This window comes from Gadus morhua, chromosome 7, assembly GCF_902167405.1.
Source record: "Gadus morhua chromosome 7, gadMor3.0, whole genome shotgun sequence".
Taxonomy (NCBI): domain Eukaryota; kingdom Metazoa; phylum Chordata; class Actinopteri; order Gadiformes; family Gadidae; genus Gadus; species Gadus morhua.
In genome coordinates, this window is record NC_044054.1 from 7,635,424 (window position 1) to 7,661,808 (window position 26,385).

Below are 26,385 nucleotides of genomic sequence, written 5' to 3' on the forward strand. Positions count from 1 at the left end.
GGGTGTCTTCATTCATAAAAAATTAAAACATTCGGGAGTATGCAATAATACAAATTATTCTAAAGAGGTCAGAGACTCCGTGCACAGCCCCGCCTTCCCCAGTGAACCAAGAAAGCCTGCGCCGTGACGAACGGGGGATTTGACCCCCTCGGTTTTACACAGGAAACCGAACCGGCTCGGCAGTGTTGAAAGACCTATAGCCAGGGTTCGAGTTAGGTGGGAGCCAGTGGGAGAGGTCTGGCTCCCATGAAAGCAGCAAACTCAAATATCTGTGGGGGTCTCTGAAAATACAGCACCATAACATTGTAATTACAAATAAAGCTATTTTCCCTTCCACATGCAGAGTTATATTCACGTTAAGTGGGATAATAGAACGCCGGTCATTATCGGGAAAATAAGCCCAGACAGGGCGAACCGGACACCGACGCGAAACGGAGGTGCTTCGATCTGAAGGGGCTTATTTTCGATAATGAGCGGCTAGTTGCCAAACGAAAAAATAACTTCACAAGGTGTTTTTTTACGATTTATTTGTTACCAACTTACCATACGTAGTGTTGATCAGCAGAGAAATAGTAAGCCAAAGATGTTGATGTCGCTTAGCAACCGAAGAAGCTGGCGTTGTTGTGAAGGGCCCATGCAAGTGAACGGAGCGTTCCACGGCATTGAGAAGAGCCGTGTCATAATAGCCCATATTTACGTCCTATATCCCCCCCCACGTCAAAATTCAGCGCAAGGCCGGTACGGTCTCCCCCCCCACCGTCAACAACTTTAAGAGACCCCAACAGAGATGGAATCATAACTCGAACCCTGCCTATAGCCTACCTACTGCATCCTGCCCAACAATATGGGCAGGATCTAGACCAAGCTCTCCTAATCGGGCCAGCAATAGCCGCGTTTGAATGATAATGAATGAATGGAACGTTGCATTTTTAATGTCTACAACTATTCTATACTAGAGAGCCAATCAATGCAACCTTATGCGGAATCAGACAAAGTCGGCTATCTTGCTGCGCAAAATATATGTTTTAGAAATCAGCACATTAAGATAAATGTAGTTGTCACACAAGCTACTTTGGATTTTTGTAATATGAAATTATTTCAGGGGGGGAATTGCCGTGAATAAATGTATGCACAGTGCGTTCAGGATTAGGACTGATAGGCCTATATATGTCGGCCTAGGCCTAATCAATTGTGTTTTAATATCTTTAGCATTCATATTATTGCAATCAATTCTTTTCGTAGGTTACTCTGCGTTTGGCCTTGATGGGGAGATATTTTAACCCTTTTTAACCCCATTTTCCTGCGACATTCCTGCCTCTCCCCCTGCGTCATAGCCCGTTTCAGCACCATGTCAGTGGACAGGTACAATCCTACGAACGTCGTGAGTGCAGCGAATTCGCATTCATGTTAAGAGGAGTTTCGGGAAACGCTTCAAAGAAATTAACGATGGTTCGAAAGATCCATCGTGAGAATGATCGTACGAGCGAAGATCCATCGTTATCGGGAAACTGGGCCCAGTTCTCCAGCAATAAAGCAACATCATGCGAAGCTCCGTTTCATCATTTATAGTAAGCTATGTTAACGCTACTCATAAATACCACAGATGTGCAATTATGTTTTGGTTTTCGCGGCGGAGATAAGAGAAAAAGGAAGATTCTACGCATGCGCTCAGACATGGCGGTGTTGTGTGATAGTGTATCACAGCACCACCTAGCCGCCTTACATGCACACCCAATTGATTTCCGCACACTTTTGAGTCAAAGTATGCACGCAGATTTCCTCCCGAAAATGCACATCTAAACGCGGAATAAAAAGTGAAGACGCGCCGCCACTTTTGCGTCTTCTGTTCAGACGGTCATCATGTAAACGTAGCCTAAGAATAATAATATATTAATCAGAAATTATAAATAAAACAAATGTTTTTCACTCTCTTTCCCTCTTTGTCTCTCTTTCCCTCATCCAGTCTCCCTCTCACCCCCCCCGTCTCCCTCTCCCCTGTCCCTCCTTCTCCCTCATCCAGTCTCCCTCTTCCTTCCCCCCGTCTCATTCTCCCCCGGTCGCCCTCTCCCCCTCGTCCCCCCCGTCTCCCTCCCCTCATTTCATGAGGGAAGGGCAGCAGAGGGGAGACGGTTACAAAAGCGGCTGAAAACCAGGAAGCGGTTGCCGCACAGATCTTGCCCTACCGCTCAGCTTTCCCCGTGTTGAAACTTTCGGCAACAGCAGCAACAGCAGCCGCTTTTGGAAACGCCTGGCCCTTCACACCGCCGCGCTGAACCCTCCGGCAGCGAGGCGGTTATAAGGGTGGTTGCCGCGCGGCGTTGTGCAAGCACCTTTAGTCAGCAGCACCTGAACTCCCAGCCAGCTATTGCTGGGTCTCTAGATTCCTCGATTTTTCTTGATTTCTAGATTTCTGTATCTCTTGATTTCTGGGTCTCTAGAGTTCTGGATTTATAGATCTCTAGATTTGTTATAAGCGCTAGGGTCAATGAACGATGAAGAATCAATTTTTGTGCGTGACCCCCAAATTGCAAAATCTCTATTGATTCTGACTTAATATCAAAAACAGTACTTATTTTTTTACATCTCTAGTTTTCTGGGTCTCTGGATTTCTATATCTCTAGATTACTGGGTTCCCAGATCTCTAGATCTCAGTCTGCAGAAACACACAAGAGGAGTTGTGACCAGAGTTTGAAAGTGGAAATCCGTTCCAGCTACGCAAGTTCGACTGCAGTTGTTCTTGTAAGAGACGTTTGACCTTTCAACTTTGACCTTCTCTTACCTGAAACGACTGCAGCCTTGACTTTGGGCCGCGGGTTCGACTCCAAGTGCCTCATACCAGTCTGGTCGAAAAAGAGTATAAAAAAGACCAAAACCCGACAAATCGAAAATCGTAGCGTTGATTGTGTGACTCTGAATTGCAAAATCGCTTTTGTTACTGAATTAAGATTAAAAAGTTTGTTGTTTTCGTTCGTATTTGCACATATCTGCTCATGAACAAACTATTACCTTACTTTACTAATCATTTGATCGCCTTTTTGTTGAATATAATATATTTTAGTAGAGGCGGAAGATACAATGGTTGTTTGCTGCTTGTAGAAGAAAAATGATTTATATTTCTCTTAGTGTGTGTGTGTGTGTGTGTGTGTGTGTGTGTGTGTGTGTGTGTGTGTGTGTGTGAGTGTGTGTGTGTGTGTGTGTGTGTGTGTGTGTGTGTGTGTCAATTATTGTAACCACCACAGTATCTTGATTTCACTTTGGACATCTACAATAATAAAAAAAGACTATCGAAATCCTACACTATCCTATTGTTTCACCTTCTTATGACAAATGTACTTATTGTAAGTCGCTTTGGATACAAGCGTCTGATAAAAACCCGAATGTACCACAGTCGGCTTTTACTGTTTTCTTTGAACCCCTTTTTAAAGATGTATGAAGATGGAGGCGGAGTCTGAAACATGATAACGGAAATTCAGTCACTCCATAGGTCGACTCAAGTTACCCAGACTCCTCGAATGTGTGCAGGAATGTCTTCGCTGTGTTTTCGTGCGTTTCTAAGGAAACGGAGACTAGGTAGAGGGCGGACCTCCTCTATTAACACACACACACACACACACACACACACACACACACACACACACACACACACACACACACACACACACACACACACACACACACACAGCGCAAACTTTACAAGTGCAGTGCATGCGTATGAATTTAAACACAGAAGGACATTTTTGAGCGTAGAAGTGGGTTTAAAATGGAGACGCGTCTCGACGAAGTAACAAGCGGATCTCTCCCCCATTCCGTGAAGCAGTGGCAGCTCGCCAGCACCGACTACGAATTGAAGTCAGTCCGGACGCCTCCTCAGACTGGACGGACCCCCGGACCGGGTCGGGGCTCGTCCGGGACTCGCTTTAGCGCGTGGACTCCACTTGTCCACAAGCCATCCAACCAGCAGGTGCGTGCGGGGAGAGAGCGACGAGGCTCCGGTTGGGTTATAGGCGATCACCACGGGGGCGGTGGTGGTGAGTTATGAGAGGCTGGGAGTGAAGTGTTTTATCACTTTTATGTTCAATAGGACTGGTTGTTATTGCAAAGTTAGAATGTAAGATGTTTGTTGGATATATTGTGAAACTAATGTTATCTCAACTCACTTTTATTTAAAACTGCGTGTTTTGTTACTCATTGCCCTCTGGAAGTGGATTTAAAGTTAATAATTTCCCCCAAAAATGTAATCAAGGAGTCCTACAGGTCTTTATAATACACCTATATATGCCTATGTAGCCTAATTGTTTTATGCATATTTACATTTCCATCATAGGTACAACGTCACCATTAAATTCGTTGATTGACTGACAATTGACAATTGAACCAATGGAAACGCGTCACGGCTGTTCAAATGATTAATTATGTATGGCGACACATTAGTGCCATAATTCACTAATGTGATAAAAGATGCATTCGGGCGTATTATATTATTCCACACGCGTAGATATTAACTGCGAGCGCGCAAATGATCTCTGCGCGCGCAAAACAGCCTCTCGCGCGCGCAAATTACCTCAGCGCGCGCAAAACAGCCTCTCGCGAGCAGCAAATTACCTCAGCGCGCGCAAAACCTCGCGAAAGATGTTCTTACGCTCTCGCTCGAATTTAATTTTGGCACTATGGGGGAGGGAACCAAGGCAGGGCGGGCTTTCCTATGATTGGCTGTTTCTGAAGCGCGATATTTGATTGACAGCCCTCCTCACATTCAATTCTGAATTGTACGGTAAATGGCTGAAACGATAGTTACTTATTGTAACTCTAGATTCTATGAGTATAGGGGCAGCCTTTTAAGGCTATCGATATTGGGTTATCCCTAGCACTGAAAATTTGTAATCCCCGACCACCAACAGCGTGGGCCTCAATAACGTCTGCGTGCGGCGTGCCTCAACGACGTCCGCATTTCGCAGATATAGTCGGGCGCCGGCGGACGTTCTGCTCCCAATAAACAGCTTTTCTTCAGCTATTTAAAGGACAATGAGGCCGACACTTAAAAGGCTGCGCCTATACTCATAGAATCTGGAGTTACAATACGTAACTATCGTTTCAGCCATTTACTGTACAATTCAGAATTGAATATGAGGAGGGCTGTCAATCCAATATCGCGCTTCAGAAACGGCCAATCACGTTTGGCCGTTTCACGTATCGCCCTGCCTTGGTTCCCTCCCCCATAGTGCCAAAATTAAATTCGAGCGAGAGCGTAAAAACATCTTTCGCGAGAGGTTTTGCGCGCGCTGAGGTAATTTGCGCGTGAGAGAGGCTGTTTTGCGCGCGCAGAGATCATTTGCGCGCTCGCAGTTAATATCTACGCGTGTGGAATAATATAATACGCCCGAATGCATCTTTTATCACATTAGTGAATTATGGCACTAATGTGTCGCCATAATTATGCAATTAAGAAGTGGCCGAAGTGGAGCGCACATCTGGGGCCGTATTCACAAAGGATCTTAGGGCTAAAAGTAGGTCCTAACTGGCGAATTTAGGAGTAACTCCTAAAAATAATGGGCGTGACTCCTAACTTTTTTCACTAAGAGCAATTCACAAAGTATTTTAGGCCTAAAAGTAGCACCTAAGTCTAGGAGAGCTTAAAAGTCCTCAAGAGGACTCCTAAGACCTATTCACAAAGAATCGTAAAATGCCTGCGAGACGAAATGTTAGGTTATTCAACTTGTTGTGGAGTTAATGCGCGATGCAATAACATCCCCGACTAACAGGAATAATCAGATTAGTCCCGAAATAAAATGTTTGGCCACACTACGTTATTAAAGGCCCACTATGCAACTTTTTTAGCCAAAATTACATTAAGTATGCAGGTTGAGAGTTATGCTGATGGTTCTGCATCCATTTCTGGGTCGATTGGTGGGTGTGTCATTTTCCCATGTGGCCTCTACAGTGAAAAAGCGCCTATGCAACTTGATGTGTTCGGACCGAGCGCTTCCGGATGTGACGCGGCGGAAGTATCCTCGAAAATGTAGTCAGATTGTAGTTTCGAAAATGCTTTACGGCACAGACACACACCCAAACATGGCACCGGCTAGATATAAACAGCCAGTTGCGAGGCAATTTGGCTTGATTTACCTTAATATAACAGGCTAGGAGTCATTGCAATGGTTCCATTATACATTTTTGTTCGCTTGTTCGTTGTTTCAACTCCCCCTTGCGCATCTTGGCGGAGAAAATGAATATGTTTCTGCCGGCGACCCGCCGCCCACTCTCGCGGGAGTCTCGGGTCTCGCGAAGTAACAAATTGCTTTGCGGCACAGACCCCCAAACACGGAACAGGCTCGATATAAACACAAGTAACTAAGGGATTGTTACATTCATCATAGATCAGCCGACTAAAAAGAGACAGAGAAACCCAATGTCGGAGGAACAGAAGAAGAGAAAGGGGAGACTGACCGACAGAGAGGCCAGACACGAGTAAACGTTGGGCAAGCTTTTCAGGAATAGCGTGAACTGAAAGAAAATGAAGACTTCAAATCAGACTCCGACTTGGCCGTGTTGCTTTTGAAATTGAAAGTACCCTTGGGTGAACTTTGTCCTCGTGGTATTCTTGATGTTGATAGTCTCTGTACAAATGTGTTTGCTCAACCATTTTGTTGTGAGCCCTGTAAAAATTGTTTTCTCGACCGTTTTGTTGTGAGCCCTGTATGTTTCTAGCTTGCTTGGTTGCAGCCATATAAACACCTTTGTTTCCATTGGTGTTTTGCTGTTCGTCTGTCTCGTCCCCCAGATACAGACTGAATCCCCGAATCCAGGTTCTTCTTTATTTAGATTATTATGTTGGCCAACACTCTCACACTGATTGTTCTGTTCAACCTAAGATAAAACAATTATAATCTAGGATATTAATTCTCCCCGTCAACTATAAAAAGGATGGCTTTATGTTTATTGCAATACAAATACACCATTTTAAAAATGTATAACCTTGCCTACACTTTATGAACATTTACTTCGGACATGGCTCCACGCATTCGCCGGCTTCTTTGAAAACAAATGCACATGGCTCGCGTAGAAGTGCATGGGGAAGGGTCGTCAACGAGTTGTTACGACAGTGTTGTAAAATATCTATAACGAAGCTGTAGGGGGCGCTGTGTAGAGAAATGTGCGTGCCAAAACCAAGAAAACAGCGAAGAAATTCCCGAAGTTGCATAGTGGGCCTTTAAGCAACAGGGGAAATGCAACTTTGCATGCCGACGATTTAAAATGATCGCAACCATCAGTCAGCCGTGCCATAAACTTTCCTTTGGACATTCAACAATTACACAGGATCAAAGCCAACTTCATGGCAATTGCAGGTATGCCCGGTGTGGTCGGTGCTATTGAGGGGACGCACATAAAAATTATTGCGCCATCAAAAGACGAGGACGTGTTCGTCAATAGGAAGAAAGTGCATTCCATCAACACGCAGGTTGTTTTTGATGCAAATTTTAACATAGCCTACTGGATGTTGTTGCAAAGTGGCCTGGAGCTACCCAGTTGAGTTATTTATAATCTATTATCTATATATTTAATGTTGCATTAATCCCGTTTTCTGTGTTCATCAGTTGTTCCAGGAGCGCAGTGTTCTGCTCCTCCATTGGTTCGATCTCTGGAGCGACGCGCAACGGAAGCAGCTGCTGCACGCGCTGCTGACGAGGTGCAGCCAATCACAGCTCAAGTAAACTTTTTTTACACCCGTCAATTGTCACTAGGGCTGTAACGATACGCGTATCAAACCGAAAATCGCGATACTCAAAGCCACAAACCTGTCTCGCGGTGTGAGAAGGCAGAAGCGCGATATGCCCTTTCTAACTCTTCGGTCAAATTGTCCGATTGAAATTTGCTAATAATTTGTCTAAATAATAGTCTGCTGACAGCGCCCCCTCCTATCGATGCCGTAAATATGTGACGAGATGCCCTCTCTGTGATCACAGCTCTCCGTGGCTACGGAGGATTGCATTTCTCCACAGCCGTCGAAGTCCTCATATGCGATATGAACGACATTTATCCAGAGTGGGCCAAGCGCGAAAAAAATTGCCTGTGTGATCCTGTCTCTATTGTTTTGTGTGATTTGACTGGCAGTTTGTCTGCTTATAGGTCGGAATGAAGCGGCCACCGATTATTGACAGGATGGGTACTTTATTCTACCGGACTCGTTCGCTTCTTCACTAGACACACGCGCTACGCTCGCTCTCCTCGCTCGTCCACTCACTCGCTGACGTCACTCACACACGCATACGCACACTGCCTTTCTCGCGCATACACATATGCTACTCGTAACACTATGCCTCGTTATTGCGACGTTCATGTTTTTCCTCATCTATTGAAAGTTAGGCTATTAAACATGTTGCATTCTATACGGCCTGATTATGTCATTATTTAAGCTACATAGCCTAATAAGAAGCGCTAATAAGGATATTTGAATAAACCAACCAAACAGTTAAAGGGGCCCTATTATGCCTACCAGCAAAAAGCATCCTCCAACTGTAATCTTTGGTTATTTCTTTATTAATTTAGCTATACTTTAATAGTATTCTTTCGGTTCAAATCTGTTCAGTGTTCCAAATTATTTGTTATCAAATGTTACATCAAGATAATTGGTATTTAAGTGTTGTTTAAATAAAATGCTTTTTAAATTTAAAAGAATCGTGGGATGCATCGAACCGTGGGTCAAAAATCGTGATACAAACCGAATCGTGAATTTGTGTATCGTTACAGCCCTAATTGTCACCCATCAATTAACGTCAAATTTAGAGGCAATATAGAGAAATAGTGTGGTTTTATTATGTCACGTGGTCAAGCGAACACGTGAGAGCCATAAAACTCAATCCAAACCAGTTTAAATCAAAGTAATGTGAGGCCAGTTGAAATTGCAGTTTTAAAGAGGCTCGGTTCTTGGGGTTCTGTCGCCATCTAGAGGACAAATCTGACCATAAAGCGTTACCTTATGCATCTGTGGAGAGATTGCCCTTTATACTGAACCTTGAACCTCTGGGCCTAGATTCATCAGGGACTGACATTTGACCCCTAGACCTCTGGGTCTAGCTTCCTCAGGCATTAACCTTTGAACTCTTGAACCTAGATTACTCAGGGATTGACCTTTGACCCCTATGACATCTGGGTCTAGATTCCTCAGGGATAGGTCTTTATCCTCTAGGACCTGTCTCTAGAATCATCAGGGATTGACATTTGACCTCTGGGCCTGGATTAATCAGTTATTAACCTTTGACCTCTCGGACCTCTGGGACAAGATTTATCAGGGAGTGACCTTTCACCCCTGACCCCCCAGGGTTCTGCATGGTTTAACCTTTGTCTGATGAACCCAAGAGCCTGGATTCATCAGGGATTAACCTTTTGACCTCTTGAACCTAGATTCCTCAGGGTTGAACCTTTGATCTCTGGGTCTAGATTCATCAGGGATTAACCTTTTGACCTCTTGAACCTAGATTCCTCAGGGTTTAACCTTTGACCTCTTTAACCTAGATTCCTCAGGGACTGACCTTTGACCCCTGACCCTTCAGGCTCTGCCGGGACTGGCTGATGGCCTCCCTCCCGGTGGTCCGGGTGGACTTCACCGCCGTGCTGCCTCGGTTCCTGGGCCTCTACGTCCTGTCCTTCCTCTCCCCCCGCGACCTTGCCGCTGCCGCCCAGGTCAGCTGGCACTGGAGGAGCCTGGCCGAGCAGGTGAGGGGTCAAGGTCAGGGGTCAGGGGCCTGCTGACCTCTCCGTGGCAGTATCATAGTGGCCGCCAGACTATGGATTTACTTTTAAGACTGATTTGGGAGATGAAGTATAATCTGTCCTGACTGACTCTCTCTCCGTCTCTCTCCATCTCTCTGTCTGTTTCTAACTGTCTGTTGCTCCCTCTTCCCTCTCTCTTTCTCTCTAATCCTTTTTCTCTCCCCCTTTTTCTCTCTCTCCTGCTGTGATTCTCTCTATTTTTCTCTCTCACTCTCCCTCTCTCTCTCTTTCTGTCTCTGTCTCTGTCTCGCTTTGTCTTTCCCCCTTCTCCCCCCCCCCCTTCTCTCCCCCCTCCCTCTCCTTCTCTCTCTCCCCCCCTCTCCCCTTCCTCCCCCTTTTAGGACTGCCTATGGTCCGGCCGGTGCCTCCGTCGGGGGTGGTTCCTCCCTTACTCCCCCGGGGTGAGGGAGGGAGGGGCCTGGAGGGACCACTATGTCTCCTGCGTCTCCACCCTAGACTGGAGCCCCGCCCTGGGGTCCGGGGGCCCGGCCGACACCCCCCCTCTTGGGGTCTGGGAGGAGGTTGAGGAGGAGGAGGAGGAGAGGAGGAGAGAGTTCATCAGAGAGAGACTGCACCAGGAGAAGGGGGAGTTAGAGGGGGAGATGGAAAGGGAGACATAATGAAATAGAGAGAAAGGGGGAGAGAGGAAGGGAGAAACATTTAAATGGAGAGAAAGGGGTAGAGTAAAGGGGAGAGAGAAAGGGAGAAAAAAATAAAATGGAGAGAAAGGGGGGGGGGGGGGAGGGAGACAAAATTAAAATAGAGAAAATGGGGGAGAGAGGAAGGGGAGAGAAGAATTGAGACAATGAAATTGGTGAGAAAGGGGTCGATAGAAAGGAAGACAAAATAACAATAGAGAGAAAGGGGGACGGAGTAAAGGGGAGAAAGAAAGGGAGACAAAATGAAAATTGGGAAGAGGAAGGGGGAAAGAGGAATGGAGACTAGGGATGTCCGATATTGGCTTTTTTGCCGATATCCGATATGCGATATTGTCCAACTCTAAATTTTCGATTCCGATATCAGCCGATACCGATGTCGATATTTGGGTTATTTTTCCTCAAACCTAATTTAGGTAACATTACATATCTCCTGTTGTGGAATTAACACAACATGCTTAATGTTATTGTGATGCCCCACTGGATGCATTCTTGAATGCAACAAGGCTTTCCAAATGTTAACATTGTCTGTGCAAAATAAGAAAAATACTTCAACTTAATTTAAGGGGAAAAGTGCCATGTTTATTTTTATTTTTTTAATGGTCTCAGACAACAGTTTGGATTACACTCTCCCTGAGATAATCTTGACAATGCCCACAACAAATAGCGCAAACTTGACTTCACAAATGATAAAACATTGTAACTGAACAACTATGTGCAACATAGCAGTATGTTTCTTTAACTAAAACTCAATAACCTTAATTGAATAAATGCACAAATATGAGTCAATTACAATGTGCACTGTACTGCACAATTTTGAAAACATTTATTTGAGCTATAAAAAAAAATAAAATAAAAAAAATAATCGGTTTTAAGGCAAAAAAAATCCGATACCGATATTGACTGATATTACATTTTTATGCTAATATCGGGCCGATAATATCGGTGGGCCGATAATATCGGACATCTCTAATGGAGACACAATTAAATAGGTGAGAAAGGCGGTGAGAGAAAGGGAGACAAAATGACAATAGAGGGAAAGGGGGAGAGAGAGAAAAGAAAATGGAGGGAAAGGGGGGAGAACTGGAGAGAAAAGTGGAGAGAGGTAGAAAAAATGGAGAGAAAGGGAGAAAAAATCGAGATTAAGAGGGAGGGAGATACGATACCCAGTCTAAACAGAGAGAAAGAGAGACCTTTTTATTATATTATTCACCTGCTTTGGCAATGCAAATGTATGTTTAGATTGCCCATAACCCTTTATTGAATTTAATATAATTGACTCCTCTTCTCTCCTACAGGCCTGCGTCTGAGGACCAGGCGGGCCTGGGGCAGTCGCCTGCCCTCCGCGGCCCACCCGCGGTGGCCCGTCCCTGAGGAGACGGTGAGCGGTGGCCCCTGGCCGTCCTGGAGCTCAGCGGGAGAGGGTTTGGTCCCCGGGGTGGGGCTGAGACACAGAGAGGGGAAGGGGACGGCTGGGTCATCGCTGAGGGCTGGGAGAGCCGCCATGATGTCTGGAGGACTCGGGTTGGTGGTTGAGATCCTGTCTGTCTGTCTGTCTGTCTGTCTGTCTCCCCCCTTTAAAACATTGTTATGTTTTGATCCTGTCCATCTCCCTTCCTCCATCACAGACGGAGCAGAAGAGAGGGAGAGCTGACCTCCACCCTCTCTACACCCCCTCTTCCCCCTCTAAACCCCCCCGTCCCAGTGCTGCTGGTGTCCAACAGGATCCCCGCCTACGAGGTGATCTCTCTCTCTCTCTCTCTCTCTCTCTCGTTTTTTACGATTTTTAATGATCGTACATACCGAACTTTAACTGTCTGTGCCGTTAAAGTAGTTAACTATTTTGAAGAAGCATGGTCTGCGCAGATTTAGTGCATGACGACTCTCCAAGTCAAGTTTGAAGAGCAATGTTTCATAATTGTCTGCGGCCAGAGCCCGCCTATGGAGTTGACACCATGGCAAGTCGTGAGTGCGTCACAGGGGAAGGTTTTGGTTCACGACCCAACAGATCTCTCTCTCTCTCTCTCTCTCTCTCTCTCTCTCTCTCTCTCTCTCTCTCTCTCTCTTCCCCCCCCCCCCCCCCCCCCCCCCCCAGGGGCGATTCTAGGGAGTGTGGGGGCCCTAGGCAGAAATTCTTAGGGGGCTTCGTTCCGATTGTTGACGGGGGGGGGAGGGTATGGAGCGATTGTTGACGGGGGGGGGGCCCTAGTAGTGGCCCGGGGCCCCAAGTAATTGCCTGGTATGCCTAATGGGATGCAGCGCCTCTGCCCCCCCCTTCCAGCTGGTGATGTGTGGTACCAGGTCAGAGGTTGTGCTGGTTCTCTACGACCAGAGGGGCACCCTTCCGGCTCTCCTAGCCCAGCTGCAGAGGGCCCTGGCTGGGCGCGCCGCCTGCCGGCTCGGCCTCCTCTGCCCCGGAGGCACGGAGGAACTGCAGGTGGTCCGCGGTGAGGAAACGACCCCGCGCAAAGTGACACAGAAAACATGACAAATATGATGATGAGGGGGATTAGGAGAAGCATGACGTCATAAGAGGCGTTAGGCACTGACTTTGCATGCGATGTGTTAAGAATTTGTATTAGCTTCATGAGCAAAGACACTCTAAACCGTTTATATACTACTGTTCAAAAGTTTGGGGTCAACCAGGCAATTTCATGGTTGCCATGAAAACTCACTTTCATTCAACAGTTTTCAGCTGTGTGGGCATAATCGAGAAAAAGAGATTTTGGACGTAGGGCCTGATTCCCAAGTTAGCATTGGTGTTCTTTATTGGAGACAGTTTTGAACATAATTCATTCAGTCCTTCAAGTTGCAGAGTTTGCTCGTGCTAGGCTAGCGCACGGCAACGGGCAATGCTAGCCTGCTAATAAAACAGTTTTACCCACTCCACATTACACCCGAGGCAAATCAACTATAACGCCAGACGTTCGATGTAAATGTCTGTGTTGATAGAATAATGTTAGAAATAAAACCAACCTTGCATTGCATTGCATTTTGAGGGATTTGCTGTGTCTCAGCAGCAGCGTTATATTCCTGGTAGTAGGCTACAGCAGCGGCGGACTGATACCTAGGTTAAATTCCGCTGCTGCTGAGAAAGTAGTCCCTCAAAACGCGATGATTCATGCGAAACGAGGTTAGTTTTATTTCTAACATTATTCTATCAACACAGACATTTACATCTATAGTCTGGCGTTATAATTGATTTACCTCGGGTGTACTGTGGAGTGGGTAAGACTGTTTTATTAGCAGGAGCACGAGCGAACTCTGCAACCAGAAGGACTGAATGAAATGGGTGGAAAACTATCTCCAATGATAAAGAACACCAAGGCTAACTTGGGAATCAGGCCCTATGTCCAAAATTCCAAACTACCACTTTAAGGATACCTTTAACTTTTGACCTTTGACCTTCCAGGTGTCAGCCTGTCAGAGCGGAGTGTGCTGGTCCCCAGCACCAGGGACTTCTGGGAGAGAATGTGTGGCTGGGTCATACCAAGTGAAAAAGGAGGAGGGGTGGATATCTTTTCACCCCTCGCTGCCTCTGGTCTGTAGACACAAACACTCACGCATGCACACTCGTTCTCACTCATTCACACTCACTTTCTCCCCGAACTTTAAAGAAGAATGTGATGCTCTCAGAACACATCTTTCTCCATTCTAATGATATACTTCGAAGTATATATACTTTTTATACTAATTCAAAGTAAAGTAAGTAAGTCCTTCAGAAAAGCTAATATTAAGCATTATTCATTATGTCTTGTACCTCCCCCTCCCAGCCAGAGGGGTCGCTCTCATGTTGACCCTGTCCACCATCACCGGTCTGGAGGTCTGTGCTCCAGTGGGGCTGGCCACCGGAAGCTTCCAGAACAGTGAGTAGACTTTACCTCAGTGTTACCGTTAAAACTAGCTTCAACACCTGGGTCGGTTAACGAGCACCTGGGCGCGCCTGTCCAATTAGATCTCCGGCGGGACGGACTCATTGAGCTCAGCCAATCGCCTGGCTGATACACAGGACTCCCCTCAAAAACAAGTCTGTGTTGTACTAGCCCAGGGGTCCGCAACCTCTACCATCCAAATAGACATTTCATTTTCATTTCATCAAATATAATATATCAGGAGGATACCTTTGTTGACAAATTATGAAAAGATTTTATTTTCACTATTTAGCGGCACAGTAACAACTTGATCTAAAAAAAGGTGTTCCCTCTGAAATAGCAAATATAAAGTTATTAACTAATAAAAAAAATTGATGCTACAGGGAGCCACGGTAGAGGGGGGTAAGAGCCGAATTTAGCTCCCGAGCCGCGGGTTGGAGACCTCTGTACTTGCCTGACATTGAATATTATGTTTCTCGGAATTATTACGTTTATCAGAAATAATTGGAATCGATACATGTCTCTTCCCCCCATCTAGTCTTGAGTAGATGGACGTCCAGCAGCAGCCGTCACCTCCGTGTGCGTGAGCAGGAGGAGGAGCTTGAGGAAGAGGAGGAGCTTGAGGAGGGGGGCGGGGCCCACGCGCTACGCTACGTCCATGAGGCCGTGCTGAGGGGGTGGTGCCTCCAGGCCCAGTGGATGGAGGAGGCCCTGGGGGAACTCAGGGGCCTCTTGGGGCCCCGGTTGCACGGGGTCAGCCTGGAGGCCCGGGGCCGTGCCCTGGGTGGGTGGATACACACACAGACGCACAAACACACTAATACACACACAAATACGCAAACAAACAAATGCGCAAACAAATACACAACAATCAAACGCACAAACAGACGCAAACACACAAACATACAAACATGCAACATGCAAGCATGCAAACACACACACGTGTGTTTTCACAGAAATTAACATGCAAACACACACGTGCAAAAAAATCACACAATCATGCAAACAAAAACGCGAACACACAAAAACACAATTAAACAAATACACACACCGCGTGACAAATCCCCACCTGACCCTCGTCCCCCACTTCCTGTGCTGTGTTAGGTCACTTCCTGTGGGACAGGGTGTCCCTGGAGGACGTGTGTGTCTCTGCCCCCCTGACCCGGGCTCTGATCGAGGGGCTGTCCGTGCTGAAGGGGGGGGCGGAGGTGGGATGAATCGCCGTGGTTACTGTCAACTCACTCAATCTCTCTCTCTCTGTCTCTCGCTTTCTCTCTCGCTTTCTCTCTCACTGTCTCTCTCTCGCTCTCGCTCTCTCTCTCTCTCCCCCTGATTCTCCCCCTCTCACTCACTTACGGGGGTGGAACGGGGATCGCCATGGTTACGGCAGCATCCCTTAACCTTGTTAATAAAACATTTTTTATTAGTTGTTTTTGAACTGTGTGTGTGTGTGTTTGTGGTGCTCCAGACTCGGCCGCTGCGGTCGCTGGCGGCGTTCCTGTCCCGACGGAGTGAGGAGGAAGAGGAGGTGAAGGAGGACGGACAGCCCACAGACTCGGAGGACAGGGGGACAGAGGGGGGAGAAGACCTCCTAATGGCTGGCCCCGCCCCTTTACCTGAGCTGGCTCAGGTGGGTCGGGTTTGATCCTCCCTCCCTCCCTCCCTCCCTCTCTTCCTCCCTCCCTCCCCCCATCCTTTCTGAGAGCGCTCTTTGGTTCAGCTGAAATTAAGGGTCTGACGATAGTTGCTAACATTGACATCTCTGTCTGTCTATCTCGCTCTCGCTCACTCTCATCCCTCTCCCTCTCTGTTGCTCTCGCTTTCTCTCCCTCTCTCTCTCACTCCCTCACTCACTTACTCTCTCTCCCTCTCTCTCTCTCTCCCCCTCGCTCTCTCCCTCCCTCTAGATGGCTCTAGACTGGAGGGGGGCGGTGGTGAAGGAGTTGTATCACAGTGAGCAGCAATACCAGTCCAGACTGGCCTCTGTCTTAAAGGTACAGACACATTAATATATATAAGGTACCCTATGGATTATATTACTTTATTATACAGCTCTTCTCAATGCTGTGGAACACTCTGTTGTGAATTCTTTTACGATAATTGACCGTTGCTAAGCATATAATGACCGCTGTCAAGGAAAGGGGATTTTTTGCATCTGATTCTGGTCTTTGGTATTACTCCGCAAGTAGTCCGGTAATTTATCAACCCCAGCGCATTCGGTTGCTAAGCGGCCTCAACATCAACCGTTTTGGCAAGCAGCCGTGTAATAAGCGGGATAATGTATAGAACGTCGCCGGTCAGTATCGAAAATAAGTCCCTTCAGGGCTTATTTTCCCGATAATGACTGGCGTTCTATATATTATCCCTTGCGTATTACATTTAGACATTACATTACTGTCTTAAAGGTACAGGCACATTATCATAGGTACCCTATGGATTATGTTAAATCCATAGGGATTTAATATAATTTGTATGACTTAATAATTTAGTCAATTATATTTCTGAGTTTGTGTGTGTATGTGTGTCTGACTGAGTGTGTGTCTGACTGCGTGTGTGTGTGTTTGTCTGACTGAGTGTGTGTGTGTGTGTGTGTGTGTATATGTATGTGTGTGTGTGTGTGTGTGTGTGTGTGTGTGTGTGTGTGTGTGTGTGTGTGTGTGTGTGTGTGTGTGTGTGTGTGTGTCTCAGGTGTACCACGAGCCCCTCACTGCGGCGGTGGACTCTAATCGACCAATCATCAGCCAGGCCAGTGTCCATGTGATCCTCAACCCTGTGGAGCAAATCCTGCACCTCAACAGGTGTGTGTGTGTGTGTGCGCGTGTGTGTGTGTGTGTGTGTGTGTGTGTGTGTGTGTGTCTGACTGTGTCTGACTGTGTGTGTGTGTCTGCAGGGCATTCCTGCGGGCCCTGGGGCCCCGGCTGGCCCTCTGGGGCCCCGGTCAGTGTGTGGGGGCAGTCCTCCTCCAGCTCTGCTCTAAGCTCCGCCTCTACCTCAACTACCTCCACCAGTACCCCGCCGCTCTGAGGGCCGTGGACGAGGTCGGTGGACACGCCCCCAACCCTCTCACTCACTCACACGTTCACCCTTGCAATCGTCCACTCAATCACAAATGAATCAATCCACTCATTTAATAAGAATCAGTTGTCCACTAATTCACTCGTTTACTCTTTCACTCTTTCACCATTTCACTTTGTCACTCAACAAAATAACAAATTATTCAATTTACTCATTCACTCGATCGACAATGAATCAGTTGTTCACTTGTTCATTCGAACACTTGTGCAGGCATTCACTTATTCACACTCACTCATTCACTCCTTTACACATCTACATATTCACAATTGATAACATTTACTAATTTGATCATCCACTCATTGACTAATGAGTCTGTTTACTTGGACCCTCGTTCACTCGTCCACACACTCACATAATTTTTTACTTTTTAAATCGTCCACTCAGTCGATATTGAATCAGTTTAACACTTGAGGAGGCATTCACTTATTCATCCTTTCACTCATTTACTCATTCATTCTTTCAGAAAATTACAAAGGATTCCTTTAACTCATCCACTCATTCAACAATGAATCTGTTCACTTGATCACTTGAACACTTCTAGGCAATCACTTATTCACTCATTCACCCCTACACTCATCCACACAATCATTTACTAATTTTATCATCCGCTCATTCAATTAGAATTCTGTTCACTTGTAGACATAAAGATCAAAGTTCAAAAGCTATATTTGTCCAACATGTTGCCATATTAGAATATTTTCTTTGATTGAAGGCAATCTGTTCTCTAATTGTGTGTATGTGGTGCTTCTGTAAGAAGTTTGTTGTCTGTGTGTATTGCCTTGGGTGTGAAGGATTTTGTGCAGAGATTTTTGGCTAGAGGCACTTCTGCCTGATGGAAGCAGCTCAAAACAGCCGTGGAGGGGGTGGGAGGGATCCAGGAGAATGGAATTGGTCTTCCTTTCCACTGCTTGAGTGTGCAAGTCTGAAAGCTGTTTTTGTTGGATGCTGGTTATCTTGTTTGCCTGCTTAATTATCCTAGCCAGTTTTTCCTGGCATCTGCTTGCTAGGAAGCTGTGCCAAGATGTAATGTTGAAGGAGATGACAGATCCGATCAGCGTCTGATAAACCGTTAATGAAATGACCTTTCTGACAACGAACCCTTTCAGCTTCCTCAGGGGACACATGCGTTGTTGCGCTTTTTTGTAAACTCTGTCTCCGTGCTGGGTGAAGGACAGGCGCTGGTCAATATGGGTGCCAAGGTACTTGAAATGTTTAACCTGTTCAACCACTTGCCCCTCCAGCCTTAAAGGTGTGGAGAGTGGATGTGGGGTTTCGGGTGCCCAGCACCTTTCAACACAGTTCTTTGGTCTTGCTGATGTTTAGTTGCAGTGAGCTCTCCTTGAACCACAGGGCCATGGTGCTGACATACTGCCTGGAAGTGGACAGGGTGTGCTCGTCTGTCAGGTTGGCCACCAACGGCATGTCATCAGCATATTTGAATAGTTTTAGTCCAGTGATCTTGCAGGGGATCTCATTTGTGTATATAGAAAAGAGAATTGGTGACAAGACACATCCCACATCTTAAACTTATTTGCAGGCGTTCCCTTATTCACCCATTCACTCGTTCACTCTTTCACTCATCCACACAATCACAAATGATTCAACTTGAACATTTTGAAGGCATTCATGATTCACTCTTTCACTCATCCTCTCATTCAATAATGAATCAGTTCACATGAACCCTTGAGCTTGTTCAGTCTTTCACTCATCCACACATTCACACATGATTAAATTCACTCGTTTTATCATCCAACTGTTCACTTTCTCACTTATACACATATGCAAGTATTTAGCTATTCATAATTTCACTCATTCACCCAGTCAAACATCAGACATTCACTTATTCAAACATTACATTTTTAGATTTTGCAAATGCTGCTTAATGTTTGTGTGTGTGTGTGTGTGTGTGTGTGTGTGTGTGTGTGTGTGTGTGTGTGTGTGTGTGTGTGTGTGTGTGTGTGTGTGTGTGTGTGTGTGTGTGTGTGTGTGTGTGTGTCACAGTGCAGGGAGAAGATCCCGGCCTTCCGGGCATTCCTGAAGAGGGCCGACAGAACGATAGCGACGCACATGCTGAGGTACACAGACAGACACTTAACCTTCTACCTCATCTAATGCATGATTGATTACATTTCAATTGTCGTGTTTTCCATTTTAGATTGTGTGTCCATGTTGTTCCTGTGTGGTGTGTTTGGATTTGTGCGTCTTGTGTTTGTGCTGTACGTGTCTACATGTTGAATGTGTGTGTATCCTCATGTGTTGTGTTTGTACGTGTGTTTTACGTGCGTGTCTCCACATGTTTGTGTGTGTGTGTGTGTGTGTGTGTGTGTGTGTGTGTGTGTGTGTGTGCGTGTGTCTCCACATTTGTTTGTTTGTCTCTGATAGAGCCATCAGACAGATGGCTCTATCAAAAGTGAAACACTTATCCGCCAGTGTGCATATATCACGAAAGGTCCTGCAGGACTTCAACAAGAAAACGGTTCAGACAGTGAGAGGATGGCTCGGTCCGAACTGTCGTACAACCCTCGACGTCCTTCTTCACGTCAGCCGTGAGGGGGCCTTAGGAGTTCCAGACTTTGAATGAACTTACATCGCCACTAGGCTGTCCGATTTATTAAAGGTACCATGACATGCCACCAGGTGTGAGTGTGATTAGCCGTTACAAGCCGTTTTGAAAATCTGCCCCTTCTGGCATCACAAGTAGGCGTGTCCGCCTAGAATCTAGATGTTTGACGAATAGATGAGCAACGTTTGCTACAGTCCACTGGGTAGGCTGGTAGGCTGATCTACCAGTGGACAGCAAACGAATGAAGCAGAGGAACTTTCCTTGCGTGCCAAGCCGCGACTGAAACAGTGGGAATTTAACCCTTTGTGTACCACATGAGGCGCTTTTTCTTAGTTTCAACCTGAATATTGGTGGGGACATTTCAGTCGTCTTTAGGTCCCCACGCAAATCTACGCCACTGCTCGTTCCCACTCCCCATTATGCATGCATCATGGAAAGGCGCAGAAAATCGAATCCATGTCACACATATAATTAAACGGCTGCATTTTTACAAAGGTCTTTATATATCCAGGCATGATAGGTTTGTGGACATGGGCCCTATCTTGCATCGAACGCAATTGACTTTCTACACGACGCATATATCTTTGCTACTTTGCAACCGGCGCAAAGCCGATTTTCCCTCACAGCAATCCTGCGCCGCTTAACTTGCGCCCTGAGAGGCGTGCTGTTGAAAAGCAGAGGCGTGTTCCGGCACAAATGATACATGATGCTATCTTATAGAACGATAAAGCAGTTGCGCAACTGACCGACAAATACCGGGTCTAAGTGCACTTGCGGATAGCGCTATTTTGAGTACCATGGCAGGTCGGAACTGCAACATAAACGTACACACCAGTAGGCTATGCACACATTTTTTTCCCATAGGGACTGCATGAATGAACAGTGTAGTAGGCTATGCCATGCGTTAAAATAATGATAATAATAACAATAATAAACTCGAGCAAAGTAGCCTATATCCCAGCCTTCCAATACAAAATCGCCTTTTACGGTACATGATAACATTGGTTAAATTATTTGGGAAAGAACAGATGATAAATGGGTAAGTTGTATTCAAATCAATGCATCTGCAAACACCGTACAGAAAACACATATTTTCCTGACAGACATCGTGTAGAAGCCCATAACTTTAAGGATTTCCGAGAATTTGGTCGTGAGAAAACTAGTTTTACTGCGAGTGAGTGTTAAAAAGAATGAATGAATGCCGGCGCGCATGCGTGCCTCCATCTGTTTGAACGCACGCAAACCAAACACGTAACGCATAATACAGTCCATGGTTATGTACATTAACGGGGGAACACATGCATATTAGGAGCACAAGTCGATAATGATAATGTATACAATACTGGTAAAGAAACGATGTGTGTTAATGTATTGCCGCATATCATTAAATAGACCAACAGTTGCGGCCACAGGACCACATATCATATGTGTGTTAAGTTTTCTTTGCCGAAATTTACATGACGACTCAGTATTTTGGGAGTTGTAGAAGAAAACGCTATTGTGAATTAGGCCATATTATTTGGCCATAAACTGAGCCATTTGAAGTTTAAAATTCATGTGGTCATGCATCTGTCTCATCGGAGACTGCAAACGCAGTCTCCGATATCAATTTGTCAGATTCAAATGCGGTCATGGCTCTTAAAGGGGATGGGAGATTACCTTCTCATTGGTTTATCGCATGTTACGCCCAAACCACACCTAAGGTTAATTAGGCTACTTTAGGGCAACCCTTTTTAGATTTGCGTCGGGTGCAAGAGTCATTAATCCGCCGGTATAATCACAACAGCGGCAGTGACCCACAAAGCTACTTCCGTTTTGCGCTTCTCACTTGCATTTCAGACCGTTAAAATAGGGTAGAGCTTAGATCGGGCCCAGAAAATCAAGCCCGAGCCCGGTATAACAGCATCGAAAGAGGTGAAAACCATTGCATGCTGAGAGTTTCAGTTATGATGGGGAGATTGTCGGTCTTGTCCACGCCAGTCGCAGGGAACGTGACATCCCATACGAGACGTGTAGTCGTTCTCATTGTGTTTTCTCTACAGCCTTAACTGAACAATTGCACAATAAACGGTCAAACTCTTTACTTGAAAAATTATTATTTGGACCCACACAAAACATATGTGTAATCCAAGGCATTTAATGACTGGGATCAGAAAATAATACATTTCTTTCCATTGACTCCCATTCTAATTTTCCTCGCCCAGAGGTCCCATGAGGGGTCTACCGGAAGGGGCGTACTTACGAGCTCTATATAAATTTGTTCATTCTGGGAGTAGGATGCTGTTTTGATTCAAGTCTAGAGGAGGCTTACTAAACAAAGCTGGTAAAATATCAACAAAGTACAACAAAGATCTGGCCTTGGCTATAAATGTCATTATCTTGTAGTTATCTTTGGCAAAAGCAAGGGCAAAACAACTTGCCATCTAACGTTCAATATCCTCCATCATTGGAAGTTGCCTCATTTGGGAGCAAAGGTGTTGTGTGTATCCATAATCTGCTGTTTGGACTGTCATCATACCCACATTGCTGGATCATGCCTGAGCAATCTTTTGAATCTCCAACATTTATTTCCTTACTTATATTTATTATGAATTGCGAACATAAATAAAGAAGTTAAAATGTGTCTCTCCGCATTTGTGTGTGTGTCTCCACATGTTTGTCTGCACATATGTGTGTGTCACCTTGTGTGTGTCTGTGTGTCTCCACATGTATGTGTGTGTGTCTCCACGTGTCTGCACATGTGTCTCCATGTTGTGTGTGTGTGTTTGTGTGTGTCTCCACATGTATCTGTGTGTGTTTCCACATGTCTGTGTCTCCGTTTGTGTGTCTTCGTGTCTCCACATGTGTGTCTCCGTGTGTGTGTGTTTGTGTATGCGTGTCTCCGTGTGTGTCTGTGTCCACATTATTACGTTACTGTGTGTGTGTGTGTGTGTGTGTGTGTGTGTGTGTGTGTGTGTGTGTGTGTGAAGCCTCCCAGAGCTGCTGCTCTCCCCTCTCTGGCGGCTGGAGGAGTACATCACTCTGCTCCAGGCTCTCTCTCTGACCACGCCCCCAGACCACCCTGACCACGCCCCCCTGGCCCACGCCCTCGTCGCCATGACGCGCCTCCGCGAGTTCATACGTAAGGTGACCAATCAGAGCCCAGCGAACGCAACGCACCAATCACAGCAATCCAATGGAAAAGCACCAATCGCAGCCCAGGAGAGAGAAAGAGAGAGAGAATCAATCAGACACACAAACAAATACACACTAGTGGAGACACACACAATTACAACACATAAACACACATACACTTGTGGAGACACAAAATTACAACACATACACACACACACTCACAACAGATGTTGAGACACGGATAAACAACACACACATTCAACATGGAAACACATAACGCTCCAATCACAGCCCACCAATCAAAGCCCACCAATCACATCCCTCCAATCACAGCGCACCACTATATGATCAACACTATCTCTTCCTCAGATGAAGAGTAGCTCGGAGAGAGACCGACTGATGGAGGAAACCCAGAGAGAGATCAAGGGCTGTCCGGTAAGACTCTACTCTGGTCTCTCTCTCTCTCTCTCTCTCTCTCTCGCTCTCTCTGACTATAGTGTCTCTCTCTCTGTCATTCTTTCTTTCTTTCTTTCTTAAATTCCCCTGTGTGTGTGTGTCAGGACCTCCGTGAGGGGGACAGGCAGCTCATCCTGACCCAGGACGCTGCCTTGCTCCACAGCCCTGGGGAAGACCTCCCCCACTCCCTGAGGTGAGGGACAACGCAACGCAACACACACACACACACACACACACACACACACACACACACACACGCAGAAACACAGACACACACACGCAGACACACACACACACATACACAGACACACACACACAGACACACACACACACACAGACAGACAGACACACACAGACACAAACGTATGTGTGTGTGTGTGTGTCAATTTTGTGTGTGTGTCAATGTTACGTGTGTGTTTGTGTGTGCCAATGTTATTATTGTCAAGGTTGTGTGTGTGTCAATGTTGTATGTGTCAATTATTTGTCAATGTCGTTTGTGTGTGTGTCAATGATGTCTGTGACACACACACACACACACACACACACACACACACACACACAAACTCACGTGATTTTGTGTGTGCGTGTGTCAATGTTGTGTTTGTGTGAGTGTCAATTTTGTGAGTGTGCGTGTGTGTGTCTCAATATTATGTGTGTTTCTGTGTGTCACGTGTGTGTTATATACTTACTCAATGTTTATGTGTGTATTTGTGTGTCTGCATTTTGTGTTTTATTTTAAACTTTATTTTGTGTTTTCGTTCATTTCTGCTTTTGTGTTTCTGTGTGTGTTTGTGCGTTTGTTTCTTTGTGTGTGCGTGCGTGTGTCTATGTGTGAGTTTGCGTGTGTGTGTACATGCGTGTTTGTCCCTGTGTGTCTGTGTCCCTGTGTGAGTGTGTGTGCATCTGTCTCTCTGTGTGTGTGTGTGTGTGTGTGTGTGTGTGTGTGTGTGTGTGTGTGTGCAGGACCTACCAGCAGGTGTGTGACCTCGGCCTCTTCCTCTTCAACGACGCCCTCGTCCTGACGAAGAGGAGTGTGGACCACGCCCCCTTCTCGCTCGCCCAACGCACCACACACACCTTCCTGGCCTCGGTCGCCCTCGGCTGCCTGGACGCCCGCGAGATCACACACTCCCGCTGTGAGTATGTGTGTGCACACTCTCTCACTCAGTCATTCACTGGCTCGCTCGCTCGCTTTCTCACTTGCTCTTTCGCTCTCTCTCTCTCTCTCTCGCTCTCGCTCTCGCTCTCTCTCTCTCTCTCTCTCTCTCTCTCTCGCCCCAGACGTCCACAATGCCTTCATCCTGGAAGGTCCGTCTCGTTCGTGGGCGTGCTCAACCGAGCGAGCCGAGGACTCGGAGTGCTTCCTGTCTGCGCTGCGATCGGCCGCTCTCGCCGCCCTCACACCACAGGGGTGATGCGTCCAATCAGGTCGATCTGGGGACACGCCCACTACATGACACGCCACCTCAGTACCCTAACAGCTCCTGACGAGCTGGCTGTCGTGCTGCATGGTTGACTCCGCCGTCGGTGTGTGAATGTGTGGGTGAATGTTAGGCAATATTGTGCAGCGCTTTGAGTGACCACTGGTTAGAACAGCGCTCTATAAATGCAGACCATTTAGCATTCATCCGTTTATGCTTGTATAAATACCTGAGTAACGGTGTTTGAAGAACTGAGCAATCAAGTTTGCTTTGAGTAAGAATTGCTTTTTACTAGTGCTGTCAGTTAAACGCGTTATTAACGGCGTTAACGCAAACCAATTTCTACGGCGTTAATTATTTTATCGCGCGATTAACGCAATTTATATATTGTTTTCTTTGGCTCAAAACAAAGAAGCAGTAGCCTGACTGCTATGTTCAAGGCAGTATGTTTGTATGTTCATCGTTTAATTGCACTATAGGCTTTTTTTTTGTATCGTCCTGTTTTGATCAGTATATGCCAATGTTGTTATCAATAAAAAAACATTTGCACAAGGCAAGCCGATGCACTTCTCCATGTTGATACGAGCATTTATTCATCTGATTTAGAAATACACTATAATAATAACACAGTATGTGTTTAAATGCTCTTTTTCAAAGCTTAAAAGCATTTCAGTGTGTATTAGGGCTGTCAAAACGAACTTCGCTATTCGAATATAATTCGAATTTTTAAAAAAGGAGAACATTCGAGTGCGGCAACTAACGTTCGAACTTTTTTTTTTTTTTTTTTTATAGCAAATTTTATTGACAAGTGCCGCATAATCAAGGACTGCCGCACAAGTCAAGAATTACATTTAACTTTTGCCTAGCAACGACGCAAATCAAAGTCAACGTCGTGCGTCGTGACGTTCGGCATTGTATGCTTACAAGATGGTGGGAAGCAGTGCGCGAGCAGACACAGAGATGGAAAGCATAACTTTCGGATTTCCATCGAGAAACGGGAAGATTACATCCAGAGAAACCGTCATTTGCAAATTATGCTGCAAGTCGTTAAAGTACCACTCGACTACGAGCAACATGAGCGCACACCTCCATTCAGTGCATTACTCGGAGTACGCAGAACAGTTAGCGGCTGAGGAAGAGCCACGGTCAAAACAGCCAAGAATAACATCGTAAAATAGCAGTGTGTGTGTGTATTTGAATGATTGAACATCAGCTTCTTCATTAAACATCATTGCTTGAATATTTCTGGCGTTATATCTTACCTATTTATACAAGTTTTGTATTGATTTGGTAAAACTTGTTGCAAATGTTACATAACAGATTTGGTTGACGCGCCCTCTAGTGGACGCGGGACGTAGGCCTAATAATAAGATGGTATCGGTGTATATAATGATATGATAAAATAATTTAAAAAAAATATTCGAATATTATTCGAATATTCAACATAAGAAGCATTAGAA

The 26,385-nt window shown here is 45.8% G+C and overlaps 1 protein-coding gene across 1 annotated transcript; it reads left to right on the top strand.

Annotated features, from left to right (window-relative positions):
- The first annotated feature begins 3,621 nt into the window (after positions 1-3,621).
- ect2l (epithelial cell transforming 2 like) lies at positions 3,622-26,165 on the top strand. The gene is made up of 21 exons (XM_030361036.1): positions 3,622-3,961; positions 7,593-7,705; positions 9,549-9,711; positions 10,110-10,346; positions 11,707-11,948; positions 12,053-12,164; positions 12,706-12,871; positions 13,837-13,965; positions 14,198-14,290; positions 14,835-15,080; positions 15,401-15,504; positions 15,765-15,926; positions 16,204-16,290; positions 16,985-17,094; positions 17,187-17,334; positions 19,373-19,446; positions 22,904-23,060; positions 23,418-23,483; positions 23,609-23,697; positions 24,468-24,640; positions 24,786-26,165. The coding sequence occupies exons 1-21, from the start codon at positions 3,761-3,763 to the stop codon at positions 24,917-24,919; spliced, it is 3,006 nt and encodes a 1,001-aa protein (XP_030216896.1). The 5' UTR covers positions 3,622-3,760; the 3' UTR covers positions 24,920-26,165.
- Positions 26,166-26,385: the final 220 nt, after the last annotated feature.

Coding starts and splice junctions, on each gene's coding strand:
- ect2l (XM_030361036.1), top strand. CDS start 3,761: ATGGAGACGCGTCTCGACGAAGTAACAAGCGGATCTCTCCCCCATTCC. Junction 14,291..14,834: donor CACCGGAAGCTTCCAGAACA/GTGAGTAGACTT, acceptor CCCCCCATCTAG/TCTTGAGTAGATGGACGTCC. Junction 23,061..23,417: donor TCCGCGAGTTCATACGTAAG/GTGACCAATCAG, acceptor TCTCTTCCTCAG/ATGAAGAGTAGCTCGGAGAG.